Source organism: Strix aluco, chromosome 3 (assembly GCF_031877795.1).
Source record: "Strix aluco isolate bStrAlu1 chromosome 3, bStrAlu1.hap1, whole genome shotgun sequence".
Classification (NCBI taxonomy): Eukaryota; Metazoa; Chordata; class Aves; order Strigiformes; family Strigidae; genus Strix; species Strix aluco.
This window is the reverse complement of record NC_133933.1, coordinates 80,982,223-80,996,587: the sequence shown is the minus strand read 5'-3', so window position 1 is coordinate 80,996,587 and position 14,365 is coordinate 80,982,223. Positions and strand designations below refer to the sequence as shown.

The 14,365-nt window shown below is 36.9% G+C and overlaps 1 protein-coding gene across 1 annotated transcript in view; it reads left to right on the top strand.

Moving 5' to 3' along the window:
* Positions 1–14,365, top strand: part of FIG4 (FIG4 phosphoinositide 5-phosphatase) — a 77,349-nt gene that overhangs the window by 32,477 nt on the left and 30,507 nt on the right. Inside the window, exons 13-16 of the mRNA XM_074819357.1 lie at positions 30–75; positions 1,701–1,849; positions 5,801–5,967; positions 11,742–11,880. Coding sequence (XP_074675458.1) covers positions 30–75; positions 1,701–1,849; positions 5,801–5,967; positions 11,742–11,880 — 501 coding nt within the window. The remainder of the gene's footprint in view (positions 1–29; positions 76–1,700; positions 1,850–5,800; positions 5,968–11,741; positions 11,881–14,365) is intronic.

Sequence of the window (14,365 nt, the reverse complement as noted above, 5' to 3'; positions counted from 1 at the left end):
TAAGTCGTTCTGTTTTGTTTCTCTTTCAGGTGGAATGAACTGGGAGGTTGTGTTGTTTCCACTGGTCGCTTGCAGGTACTAAAATATACTTTATTAATTCATAGTTATGGTGATGCAGATCAGCACTCCCAAAGCACCAGTGAACCATGTCGCTTAAATACCTGATTGGTGATTCACAGAGTCCTCTTAAATTAATATTTACAGTAAACAGCATTATTGCTGTCCATCCCAGAAATCCAACTGGGAAATAGGGCTTAAAGTTCTTGCGTGGTACCAAAAACCTTATGCTGTTGGAGTTGCGTTTTTGCTGGAGCTAATCTGAGAAACGCTCATATTTTAAACTAGTTGTCATTACTATTTAGTCTGTAGTGTTACCAGTGCAGCAAAAGTTAAAACAGCAGCCTTTTAGCAAACTGCATAATGTAATGTTATACAGAAGAGGTGAGGAATAAGCATACTTAAGCCTGGTGACATATTCATACGCATGAAAATGGGTTGTTAAAAGCGTTTACACCGGTGCTGAATATTCTGTCCATTATTATAATTTCCAGCACTAAAAGAAAATAGAACTAGAAACACTGCTTTCTTTAAGGTCAGAAAAGTGCTGTCTAAACTGTAAATCATATAGTGCAAGATCTATACCTGAATGTTATGATTACATACTCTGAACACAGGGCATATCCTTAAGAAGCATTAGTTGCTTTTGACTTGCCATTCATAATTTTGTAGTTCATGTAAGTTAGAAAGCTGATCACTGGGATATGTTTGTTGAGGGCAGATAAACAGTGGACTAGATGGAATTTGATGTGTTTTTAAATAAAGCATATCAATGTTAATTAGATTTTTTTTTAAATGTTAGTCTTACAGGTTTACCTGTATCAGGGGAATGATTATCTATCTTTCAAATGATTATTTTATCTATCTTTCAACTTTAATTATTTGAGGTGGTCACCGTTGGCATACATGTAAGCATTTGAATCACAGTTCATCTCGGAATAGGTATCTTGTGAGCCACACCCGCAAGGGAGCCCCTCCCCCATCTCCCCTTCTTTTTTAAACTTTTTTTTTTCCCCCCAAAGTCGCTTCTTTATTAAGACAATAAAAGTTTGGTTGACTAGCTTGGATGTAGCCGTATATATTTGAACAGAAGAATCCCTCATGTTGTTACATTAAAATACGGTTCTTGCAGCTGTTCATATTATAAAATAACTTCGTGTGCATTATGGAGTTGAAGAACAGTGGTGCAAGCAGCATAAAAGAATATGTGCGTGACTCTGACCTTCAACAAAATGATCATGTGTGTTGCTCCAGATACAGAAACCTTAAAATATAAACACATCACAGCAGAACCATAGCAAGTGGGCTTTATTTTTTGTAGTAGTTACAGCATACTTGAAAATGAGACCTCCTTCACTGAAATAACATAGCTTTTCTTGTTAAGGTAAATCTTTAGGGCTGTTTTTGAGTCGAAGGAGAGATGCAGTTTGTGTGATGAAAGAAGAAAGAATGTTTCGAAAGTAGGTATTACAGCAGTCTGAGGTAGCTTGCTATAAATTGCTTTTTAAGATTTTTTAGAAATCTCAAATTTTTGTGGACATAATTTGAGATTTGACAAGTCTGGATAGTAGGAAAAAAGTAATAATCATGACTGTAGTAATCTGTTAATTAAGAAAAATCTCTTATTTGGATTGCTTTACCAGACTGGAGTTCTCCGAACCAATTGTGTGGACTGTTTAGATCGCACTAACACAGCCCAATTTATGGTGGGAAAATGTGCTTTGGCATACCAACTCTATTCCTTGGGACTGATTGATAAACCAAATTTACAATTTGATACGGATGCTGTTAGGTAAGATATATTGATAAAGTGTGTCATGGTTTTATTTTTTAATTTTTTGTTGAGATTTAGGAAAATTATGTAGAAGAAAAGTGCAGTTCTTTCTATTGGAATGATTTAATAATGTTTATTCATCGGAGTTTAAAAAATATTCCATACTTGAAATCATCTTCAGAAAATCCAGTCACACTGAAAATTTGCTTCTCTGGAAAAGTATGTTAATGAGGCTTCTTACAAGATAGCTGCTTGACTTCATTCTCTTTATATGCCTAAACTTAAAGATAAGAGTTTTCCTTTTAAATAAATGTAACAAAAAACCTACCCCACTCTTTTACACTTACTTCACTTGCTTGAGGCAAAATGCTGATGAAAAATGAAAACTGAAATAAGTATGTGCTTTTATGGAGAATGCCAAACTGATATTTTTACAGAAATACATCTTACCTTGCTATTTTCTACGGAAAAATCTTGTGCTTTTTGATTTATTGAAGAAAAGCTTTCAGCAAAGTTGTTCTGTCAGATCAAGTATCAGTGATACTATTCAAGCATTCTCAAAACATTTAAGAAAACCCAGCATTTAAATTGAAATGCTTTGGGGGTCAGGGGGAAGTAAGCTAATGAACTTGTGAATATGCTTGAGAAATTAATGTAAGAGTCCTTGAGTTGATGTGGTTTTATTCCTTAAAGCTGTGTCGTGACTCTGAAACTTATGGCTTCATTGCTGGTTTTGACTAGCAGTTTGATAGTTTTAGAATTTGGAGACGTAACTTGTATTTCAGAAAAGGCAAAGTACTTGGTCTCCCCTCCCCGTTACTCAAAGACATACCTTCAGCTCCTCTTCTTTCTCCCATTAGCCTCCAGCACTTGCCTGGAGGCAGGAGCTGGTATATGCCACAGAAACAACCTCACATGCAGCATGTTGGCTCACCGTGCAAGCAGTGACTCCTGGCCTCTGCCTGATGGCAAGGGAGAGCACCTGCTGTCTGGATTCCTCAGTGTGCTAGTGATGCCTCTCATCCACCAGTTCCAGCTGCTCAGTGCTGCATGTTTACCTCTGGGAACAAACAACTGCTGCTGCAAATATCAGTTGCTGTGCAGCCTCCTGGGAACTCGGCAATAGGGACTCTTGGGTTCTAACCAGAGGGGGTCAAGAGATGGACAGGTCTTTTACATCCACTCTATCTGGTATCCTCTACAGCTACCACTTACTTCAGCACCTCAGGCTGCATTTTACTATCTTTCATTAGGCTTTACTGCCTCACCCCTTCCCACCCCTATTTCGGGAGCCCAAATTTCCTCTCTTGCTTTCTGCTGTGATAGTCCCATGTTTCCCGTCTGTCTTCTCTCCCTCCTGTTTCCTCTCTATGCCACAACCACCCAAATTTCCATCTCTTACCATAATCTTAACAGATGATGGTAGTTGCTTTGTTTCTGATTTTCCTAATACCTTATTTCTTATCATCTGTCTGAAAAGTAGCTATTAGCCTGGCATAAAAGATTACTTTTATCTGGCCACAATTTGACTTTTTTTTTTTCTTCTCCATTGCACTAGATGTATGTCTGTCTGAGACTGATTTTGTCATCTGTTAAGACTTGTTTCTGAATTACTGTATTCAGGATAATTAAAAAATCCTGCTCCATAATGCAACAAATTCTGAAGACAGGCATGTGCTATACTGTCTCTGCTGTGCAATCCTTCACTTTGACCTCCTGCATTCTTGTTCCCTGCATTGTCTTAGATTAAGTATCTGCTTCCTGTGTACTCTGCCTCTTCATTTACAGTCTTCTAACTGTCCAAAAAGTGGTTTGTCTTCCTTAATTTAGCAAACATGTCTGGAAAAACTAACTTTTTTTCATCACACTCTTCAACTGTCCTTATAATTCTGATTTTTCTCCTGTCGTCTCACTGGCTGGCTACAGTCCAGAATTTCTGTTGAACTAGATTTCTGAAGTCAGCATTTTATTTTGGTTGGCCATCCTGAAGGATAAAGAAACCATGCGTCTTGAACAGTCCGATTTTGTGTCTAGCAGGATTAATCTTCTTAATGACTTTGCAGAAATGGTCCTGTGCAACAAGCTGTATTTCTTAATGATTCCTTCAGCATATTTGTTGTCCTATCTAGGAAGTTTCCTAGACAAAGTGTACCTTAGAAGCTTATTTTATCATATGTAGTTAACTTTTCTCTCTACAGAAGACTAGTCTTTGACTGCAGGCTTAATATTTTGAGGCTGTGGAGGGATAATTTAATTTTACAAGTCCTTTCCAAATCAAGTGGATCAACGTTCTTAATGAATTTAAAGTTGTCTGCTTTCTGTAAACCTTTATTGCAAGGTTATTTGAACTCTGTTCATCAATCCTCCGTGACTGACTGGAAAATTTTTGAGAGGTAACATCCTTTTACCTGCCAGTTTTTGCCTTCAACCAGTTTTTTAGTTTTTAGTTGACCAGCACTGCTGTCTTTCCCCTTGTATAGAAAAACAAAAAAAAACCCAAAACCAAACTGACTGAAAGAGACAAACAGGAAATTCTCATACATGTTATCATGAGCTCTCAACAATTTGTGTGGAGACGCAAGTGGGTTTTGGTTTGTTTCATTTGTTATTGGGGTTTTTTTGGTTTTTTTAGAAGTTAATAAGCAGACGTTTCCTCCTAATTGACCCTTTTGTACTTGACCTTGAGCAGAAGATTTGCTGGGCGGCAGCTATTTTGTTTTCACAGAAATTGATTTGCTGCTCAGATAAGTGTTCTTCATCCAGAACCTTTTGAGGCGGACTTCAGTGAGATGGTTGCTGGGTTACTTACGTGGTACTATCCCTTTATTAGAAACTTACTTAAGGGAATGCTTTTGTTGTTTTGGTTTGATTTTTTAATTTATTTTGTTGGTGGTTCGTTTTGTGTTTTCTACCTTCCTTTCTGCTCCTTAAGTACTTCTCTATTCTCCAGTATTACAGTGTATCACATGCAGATGCCTGAGTTACTGTGTCTTGCTATACTGATCTGAAATACATTTTCACAGGTTTGGTGGTTGTGGTTTTTTGCATCTTAACTAAACTTTCAGCCTCTTTTAGGAAGATGTCATCCTTGTCATTGTCTTGCTCAAGCAAGGCCATTTTTGAGAAGCACTTTTCAATCAGTTACCTTTTAGATTGTGTATCATCTCGTTAGGATAGCCTTGTTCTCTGATACTGTTGTCTTGTTTTTGTCATTGCTGGTGAGCTTCTTCTTAATTTTTGCTATTTGGACTGCTCTCAATTTGTAGTTTCCTGTTAACTTCTTGATGCTAGAGGACGGGCTTTTAGCCAGATCTCCTTGTTCATCTTAGCAGCCAACTCTTTCTCACAGCATGCCTTTCCAGCTCCAGCAAATGGTATCTGACTTCCATTCACACTTCTTACAAGTCATGCTTATTTGGTTTGTACCTTTGAGCCATCATTATTGTAACTAGGGAGATTTTTGGGAAGTTATGATGACTTCATTCCCAGTGGATTTGACAGAAAATACAGCTTTGAGATATGGATGCGTTCTGTCCCATTTACTGTATTTAAAATACCTTAGTCTGTGAAAGTATCTAGTCTGTTTTCTCCCCACAGGCTAGTAGAACATGTTAATCTTCTCCCTGAATCTACAGAAGTGCATATTCTGTAGTGTGAATGCATTCTGATCTATTATAAATTAGTGAAAATCTTATAGTCTAATCCTTCTTAGTAAGTATTATAGCTAAATAACATTTCCACATACTTATCTGAATAAAAATAGAGACATAGCTTTAAATTTCAGTGTTTGTAAGCTAGTAGCATGTTTTAATGAAATAGTTTTTTGTGAACTGGCAGAAGTGCTTAGGAGAAGAAAATGTATTGCTTGTTAAACAGACAGACTTTCTTATTACAATACTTTATTATTTTTTCTCTTTTAAAAACTCTTTTCAGCAGTTTGATAGATGACAAATTTTATTCTTCCTTCAGATTATTTGAAGAATTATACGAAGATCATGGAGACACACTTTCTCTGCAATACGGAGGTTCTCAGCTTGTCCACAGAGTAAAAACCTACAGAAAGATAGCTCCATGGACTCAGCATTCCAAAGATATTATGCAAACACTCTCAAGATATTATAGTAATGCTTTCTCAGGTAAATTTAAACTGCTTTCTTTTAAGCCATTATTTTAAAAGCATCTTACTTGTGATGTTTCAATAATCCATGCTATGATCTTATGAAGAGGTCCTCTATACTATAGTTTCCAAATAATTCAGGAAAGTCTGATGGGTATCAAATGGGTATTCTGATTTGATGAAGTATTTATATCCTATGCAAATACATGTTGCAGCATGCACCCTTACTTGATGAAAGTTAGTGGACTGATGTAAGTATTTAGAAAATGTACACATGTAGCACTGAAACTGCCAGTGACATATGTAGATCAATAGAGATCAATAGAGAAACAGGTAGCTGTTATACAGCTGTTAAAATGATGGACAAAACAACTTCCACAAAGGAAACTGGTAAATCTAAATCTAAACACAAGTAGAAGGCTTCAAGGAGAGTATTTCTGGTGATACTTCTGGGGACTTCAAACAAAAAGCAATCTCTGATGCATGTAATTGTTTTGTATGAATAGAAGCTACTAACTCTGAATCTGTGGTAGAAAAGACAAAATTAAATTAAAAAAACCCAAGGTCCACCAAGTAAAGAAGCTATTTTTTGAGTTATGTAAGTTGTAAAATATTAGCTTACTCCTTTACTAGCTCGTATCAGTCACTGATACTGTTCTACCTTGTTCTGGACAACATTGCTAAGAGAAAACCTCTTTGAAAAATGCTGAGCCATACCTTATGCAAAATAACTGAAAACAAATGCTTAGTGTTTTAGAAGTCATATGAGAAAGACATAAAAGAATGATCAAAGGACAGCCTAAGACATGTCAAGATGAGAAACATTGAGTGCTGCTGTGTTCTAAATATTGTGTCAGTCCTCTATTGCTCTCTTTCCCAAAAGCTGTACAGCCAGGGAAGGAAGTAGCTTTTTTTTTTTTTTTCTAGTAGACTGTAATTATTTAGGAACTATGTGAACTTTTTAAAGGTTAAGTTGGACACTGGCTAGAAAAACTTCAGTAATCTCTGGTTTCTTTGGCTGAAGTTACTGCTTTTGTTAGTGGCGATTCTGTGTATGTAACAAAATGTGAGAGTACAGCATTTAAACTACTGTTTCTGAATGTAATTAATGTCATTTGTGTATCGTATTTGCCCAAATTAAATGAGAAATTAAGAGCTTGTTTATTTTGGTGGTATGGTCTCTTATTGGTTGCAGAGGCAATAAGGTATGGCTTCATCAATTCTTAGGAGCAAAAGGAAGCACGCTTGCAGTATCACCTGTACTGCTAAGTACAAGATGGAACAAATCTCTGAAGCTGTTCACTTTTATGCCAGCCACTTAAGTGGTTAGGTGGAAGCTTCAGCAAAGTTCTAGACCCACATTTGGGGTTGTGGCCTGCTTGCAAGGATAGTCATGATATGTATGTGTTTTAGTAGTAAAAGAATTTGTTCTGAAAAAGATGTTACAAAAAGAAGAAAGAATACAGAATAAAAAAAGTCCATCTTATCACCTGGGCAAAGTTGTGGCTGAGTACACAAACACATGTTAGTCTTTACTGAAGTCAGTACGAAAAATGAAACTTTCGTAAAGATGCTGCGTACTTTCCCCAATTTATTTATGATTTTGACATTTGATCCCACTTGAGCCAAATATTTTTGGTGCTTTATGCATTCCTTGTGTTTGAAGATGGCATTGTTGAAACATAGCATAGTGTTGTATTTACTGTATTTTTAGTATGAATTTTTGAAAAGACTAATTTCAGTGAAATTTAATGGTTCACTGTCAACACTGCCTGTTCAGGTGGCATTGAGAGAGATCATTTTATTCTTGAAGTTTTCTCAGAAAGCAGAGATAAAGGAAGAAGTTTTAGAACAAGGTTCTGATTTGTTATGCTGCACTTATTGTTACTATCCATCATAGCCTTTAAAATACAAATAAAAATATGAGGGCTAACCAGTCCATGAGCCAACATTTCCTTGTGTTTCTGATCTGAGAAATGTATTTTTGATGCTTATGAATTTCATGTACCAGTAGTAAACGGACTCAGAAAATTTTAGTGATTTTCTTGAATTCATACAGTATATCAGATTCAGAGCAACATTACAAGTGGCCTGCTAACTAACAGTGCCTCCTAAATAAATAATTTAGCCACACTTTTGTCTTTTTGTCTATTGTAAAAAATACAGGATTCTAAAAATAATTTATACTTTTAAGAAAATGGTTTCATCTGTTGACCTCAAAGCTCTTAGGATAATCACTACTAATTAAATTGTACAGATGAGAAAAAGTAAGACATGTATTGGTTAAGTGACTTACCTGGAGATGCTAATTGGACTTGTAAGAAAGATAACTTCGAGTGCAGCTTCACTCTAGTTCATGATATGTGGCCTAGCTTTGCTATAGATTTCCTGTATTTATAAATTTGTAATATGTTGCCTATTGTGGTGGTTTAGCCCCTGCCGGGGTCTGAGACCACGCGGCCGCTACCCCTCCCCCACAAAGGGAGTGAAATACAAAGCCCCAAGACTGAAATAAGGAAAGATTTAATACAACAGTGCAATAGCAACACAACAAACCACAGCAATAACAATAACAGTAATAGTGATAGCAATGAACAGAGCAAAATAGCTACCAAATACAGCAGTGAGAAGCACGATGTACAAAACCACGAGTGCACCCGCTCCCGCGCCAGGAAAATGTGACCTGCCAGGATGTGATGTCCCCATGGTATCTGAATAACCCGGCTAGAGCTCCCCCTCCACTGCTGGGGAAACTTAACCCTATCCTGGTTAAACCAGGACACCTATGTAATAGAAGAGTGAAGAATTAAAGAAATGTTCTCAGGATCAAGTTAGTGACTGAAGTTTAGAAGAAAACCAAGGTTTCGCCCTAAAAATATGGGACAATTAATGTTATGGTAACTTGAAAAAATTTTATAGGTTTAGGCAAAAATTATGACTTTTTTTCATGCACGTTTTTAATTCTAGCATTTGAAAAAAGTAGAGGGTGCAGTGTAGTTTGGGAAGTCAACTGTTTGAAGTACCCTGGTTATAAGCAAATGAGTTGTACCGGAACATCCAGCTAAGAATTAGGTGTTCCTTCAACACCCTCTCTGGCAGGCGTTCTGATTAGTTGAATTCTAACATTTTTCTTTCATTTGTGATTGTCAGAGGAATTAGGAAATAGTATTCCAAATAATATTTTTCTAGCTTTTATGCCTTTTAGAAAGTAATGTGATGTTGCAGACTTCAGCGCTAGAGTTGCAACATGCATAATAAGCTTCTGGAATCTGGAATAATCTATTTATCCACAAACAGCACTGGACAGAGTAAACTACCTTGTAGTGTTGTATGAAAATAAACTTAATTACTATAACCTTTTAGTCATGGGACATTATAGTCCCAGTTGTGTTGAATCTCTCACAATTTAGTAATTTATCATGTAGTGCAGTTGCAAACTCAGATTGAGAGCGGTAGATTATTTTAGGCTAATTCAATTAAATGGCCCCTTCAGTTCCTGTTTTCTCAAATGGTCTTAAAAATGTGCTAGTATACACGTACATTGCTGTATCTTTTGAAAAAATCAGTGCAATCTTTCTATTTACTTGTACCTAATTATAACATTAGGTGCTAACAATGAAGGGAGAAAACCTGTTTGTTCTTTTATCTGTGCTTCACAATGCATTGACACATTCTTATTTATTTATTTTTGAAAACGGAGATTCTTCTACCTAGATAAGAAAATTGATCTGAAAAGCTCAATATCCTGTTTTTCGTGGCTGGTGTTTCAAAGAAAGACAAAAGCTTTCATTATTTTTGTTCAAAATTAAGTCATAAAATTGTTCAATCCTTAAAGTATGGCGGGGGGAGGATTGTCACCTTTCAAGTTAACTATCTGCTTCCCCAGTCATATGTGTTTGTGCCTGCTTGAAGACTTATGCACAAAGGATCTTTAATGTTGTATTTTTTTACCTACTTTTAAATTACAAGTTGAGAAGTAAGATTCATTCTAATATATACGTTCTAATAGATGTCCTGCATTTCTGTTAAGTTTAAAACACAGCTGCACAACTGAAACAATAAATGCAAAAGAGGGTTTGAGTCTGTTTGCAACGTAACATTAAACGAGTTATTTTTTTTGCTATGAAAGAAAGGTAAGAATGCTTTAATGACCTGCTGGTACAGACCATTTCAGACAATGAATTGGTTAATTCAGTTGGTATGAGTTTAAGCTGTTTTTCACAGAACAAATTTAATTTAGTTTTATTTCATTTTAGCATTTGTCATAAGTAGTGACATAGTTTGTTAACTGAATTATCTTGTTTTACTCTAATTGTTTTACAATTGTTTAGTTACCAGTTTCAGTATACCTTCTGTTTCTGGCAGGGGAAACAATGGTAAATGATCAAAGAAGGCTCATTTCTGCCTGTAGCTTTCAGAAATTACCACCAATTTTAACCTATTTGTTACACATGGTTACACCATGTGATTGTTTATACAGAAGATCCCACTTCCAAATATTGACCTCCACATATGTGCACTTCTGTAAAGTACCATACTTTCTTATAATCCTGTTGTCACCAAATTTCTACATAGCACTTCATTTGTCAGCTGCTTGTGTCTTAATTCCATGTAAAAATTATTATATGTTGCACAGAGGGAAGAGATGGCCGAATTCTGGGGTGAAGGAGGTATTAACTGAAACTTTGGTGGTGGCCAGGAACCAACTTTGTCCTTGCTGTCATACCACCGCTTTGTGGATTCTGCCTATTTTTTCACCTGCTCTCTGGTATACTGAGACTTCAGTTTGTCTTTTTTGATGCAGCGTGTCGCGAAAGGGACACTCAACTCTCATAATACTCCTTTTGAAATGTGGAGAGAACTGAAGGAGTAACACTACTGAGCTATTCCTTCCTTGTCTGATTACCGAAGTGCAAACAAGAGTGGAGACAAGAGCTTTCCACGTGCTAATTCCTCAGGGCACAAATAGAGCTCAATTCTCCACATATCCCCCCGTATCTGAAAATCCTTTGTGTGTAAGTCTTCCTCTGCCCCTATGACTCTGCTTGCAAAGCTGTCTTTATCACAGTTCACCATCCCCAACTCCTCATCTGATTCCAACTTTTCTTCATCTCTGTTGTAACTCACCCTTATCTGCAGCTAGGTAGCAAGAGAGATTTTAAAGATGTAAGTGAACAGCAGTGTTTCTTGTCATGCTTCATCTACAGTGGTATGTAACTACCGGATTTTAGCACTTGCTTAGTTTGGTGAAGAGAAATTCATTATTTAAACCAACAGGAAAAAAGTCCAAATTATTAAAGGGTGTTTGTGAATTTTAATCATTTTTACTATGTTTTGGCTAGAAAAATGCAAAGAATTCATAATTTGTGTATTGTATGGATACTGTACAATTTCATTAAATCATTCTTCTGTTATTTAGACTGCAGTAAATTCATCATAATACGTCAGGTTCCCTGAAACATGCATAAATACATGCACATGCTTCATGCAAACACATATATGCAGAGGTGGGAGATGGAGCTGCAAAGCCTCTAAGCAGAGCTTCTGCCCCGGCTCCTGCGAGAGAAGCCAAGGAAAGAGGCAGTGCTGGTACCAGCTCCACGTGCACTTCAGTGTGGCAGAAGGTCAGGTCTAAATGAAGTTTGATCATGGTGGTTGAAGCCCAGAGGTCCCTGTAGAAGTCAGAGGACATACACACTCTGTCTGTGAGGATCTAACAACAAACAAGCAAATGTCTGAATGGGCTTGAGCTCTGCAATGTTCCTGGTGTTAAGTGTACCTCTTGTCTAACAGATGCAGACAGGCAAGATTCTATCAATCTCTTTCTGGGAGTATTCAAGCCTACAGAAGGAAAACCTCATCTCTGGGAACTTCCCACTGATTTTTATTTGCATCACAAGAACACCCTCAGTCTCTCACAGACAAGGCGAAGGTACTTTGCTATTCTGGTTTTGTTTGGTATTGCTCTAATAAATTTAAAACAATACATGTTGTTAACCAAATAATTTGTTCAGCCTATCAAAACCTTGCTTACTGGTTTTTAAGGTTTTATGAAAACTTATTAAAAAAAAAAAAGCTTCAAAAAATTACCAAAACTGTTGGCTGTTGATGTTTTGAAGGATTTGCTTTAGTATGTTGTTTTCCTGTGGTACTGAAAAAACTTTCCATTTTATATGAAATTTGATCCTCCAGTGTGAAATGCTTCACTCTTTTATTGAAGTACAGTTACCACTGTCTCATTAAGCAATATACAGGTGTATTTTTGATGGTCGGATTTATTAGGTCATTGTAGATTAGATTAGGTGATGAGGATAACATTTGTTTATTATTTTTGTGTAACACACTTAGTCTGCTGCTGTGCATACCAAGAAGCCCGTGGTTTTCTACCTTCCTTCAGCCATGTCTAGCCTGTTTTGAAGACTATTTTTCTTCATTTGTATTCCATTGTAGTTGCACGGTATTACACAGAAGTAATAGAGCTAAAGCGTAAAAATTTTAAAGTAATTTTAGAGTGCTTCACAATGTGCAATGATTTTGTTAAGGATTATAAATACAGTGTGTAAAAAACAAAAACAAACAAAAAACCCCCCAACAAACAAACAAACAAAAAACAAAACAAAAAAACCACAACCCAACAAAAAAACCCCAAACAAAAAAAACCCCACAAACCAAAACACCAAAAAACAAAACAAAAACCCCCAAATAGAAACCTTAAAACTTACATTTTAATGATAAGGACAGTACTAGACATGGTAACTAAATCATCTCTTTTAAGAATTTTTCAGTTTATATCTGTGTTCATTCTGTGAAGCTTAAAGTTCTGTATCACAAATGGTAGATCTGAAGATCTGCATTTAGATTTTTGACTGGAGAAAATTGCAAGTGTGTTCAATCCCTGTTGGATGCTTATTCCATTAACCCATTGTGGCAGCTGGCATGTGATATGATTGTTTCTAAATTTTAATCCTTTGGTTTTGTCTTCTGAGCCTTCTCTTGATGCTAGCTCATAACAGTTATACAAGCAAGTGCTATTTCGGGCACACATGAAACATGCTACATTAATTTTATTGCCTACTTGTTTTGAACATTATTGTATGTCAAAAATTAATTCAGCTGATATATCACAAATATATGAATGTCTTAGTCTCCCTTTTGTCTGTAACTGTTAAACAACTGTCTCTTATTTGTCACAGATACTGTTCTCAGATGAGGGGGAACATTTTAAAAAAAATTGTTGGTATTCTTCATTTACTTGTTAATTAGTTTTACCTTTCATTCTGGCCAGAATATCTTCTGAGCACTTATAATATACAACCAAGGTGTTTTCTCATGAGAACAAAATGACACCTCCATGTAATAAGTTGGTGGAAAAAGCTCTTCCACGTAATTTTTTGTTTCTACCAAACTACTGGGACAAGTTCTTCAAATAACTTCTTCCTGCCTCTGTGCAGTGCCTTTTTTGGATTCCTTGAGCACAGCAGCAAAGGAAATAATGAAAACTCATAATGAAATCAAGGATATAGGAAGAGAAGGAAGATGTTGTTGCGTGTCATTGAAACTTCTTTTGACTGTCTGTGCTTTTCCTATATTGTATTTGCCTTTCACAGAATCATCTAAGTTGGAAAAGACCTTGAAGATCATCTAGTCCAGCCATTAACCTAACACTGACAGTTCCCAACTACACCATATCCCCAAGCGCTATGTCAACCCACCTCTTGAACACCTCCAGGGATGGGGACTCCACCACCTCCCTGGGCAGCCCATTCCAAAGCCTAACTACCCGTTCTGTGAAGAAATACTTCCTAATATCCAGTCTAAACCTTCCCTGGCACAACTTGAGGCCATTACCTCTTGTCTTATTGCTTATTACTTGGTTAAAGAGACTCATCCCCAGCTCTCTGCAACCTCCTTTCAGGTAGTTGTAGAGGGCAATGAGGTGTCCCCTCAGCCTCCTCTTCTCCAGACTAAACAACCCCAGTTCCCTCAGCCGCTCCTTGTACGACATGTGCTCCAGACCCTTCACCACCTTCGTTGCCCTTCTCTGGACACGCTCGAGTAATTCAATGTCCTTTTTGTAGTGAGGGGCCCAAAACTGAGCAGAGTAATCGAGGTGCGGCCTCACCAGTGCTGAGTACAGGGGTAAGATCACTTCCCTGTCCCTGCTGGCCACGCTATTTCTGATACAAGCCAGGATGCCATTGGCCTTCTTGGCCACCTGGGCACATTGCTGGCTCATCAGGCTTTCCATCAGAAAGAAGAGATTTCATAATGAGTTTCATATATTACTTTTATATAATTTGTGATTCACATGAAAGGACAGTGAATATGGAAAGGAGGCTTTCTGTTGTCACATTACTTATTTATGCAAGCACCAAAACTGGGTATGTCTACATAGTTTCTGAAGGCACTGGAAAAAA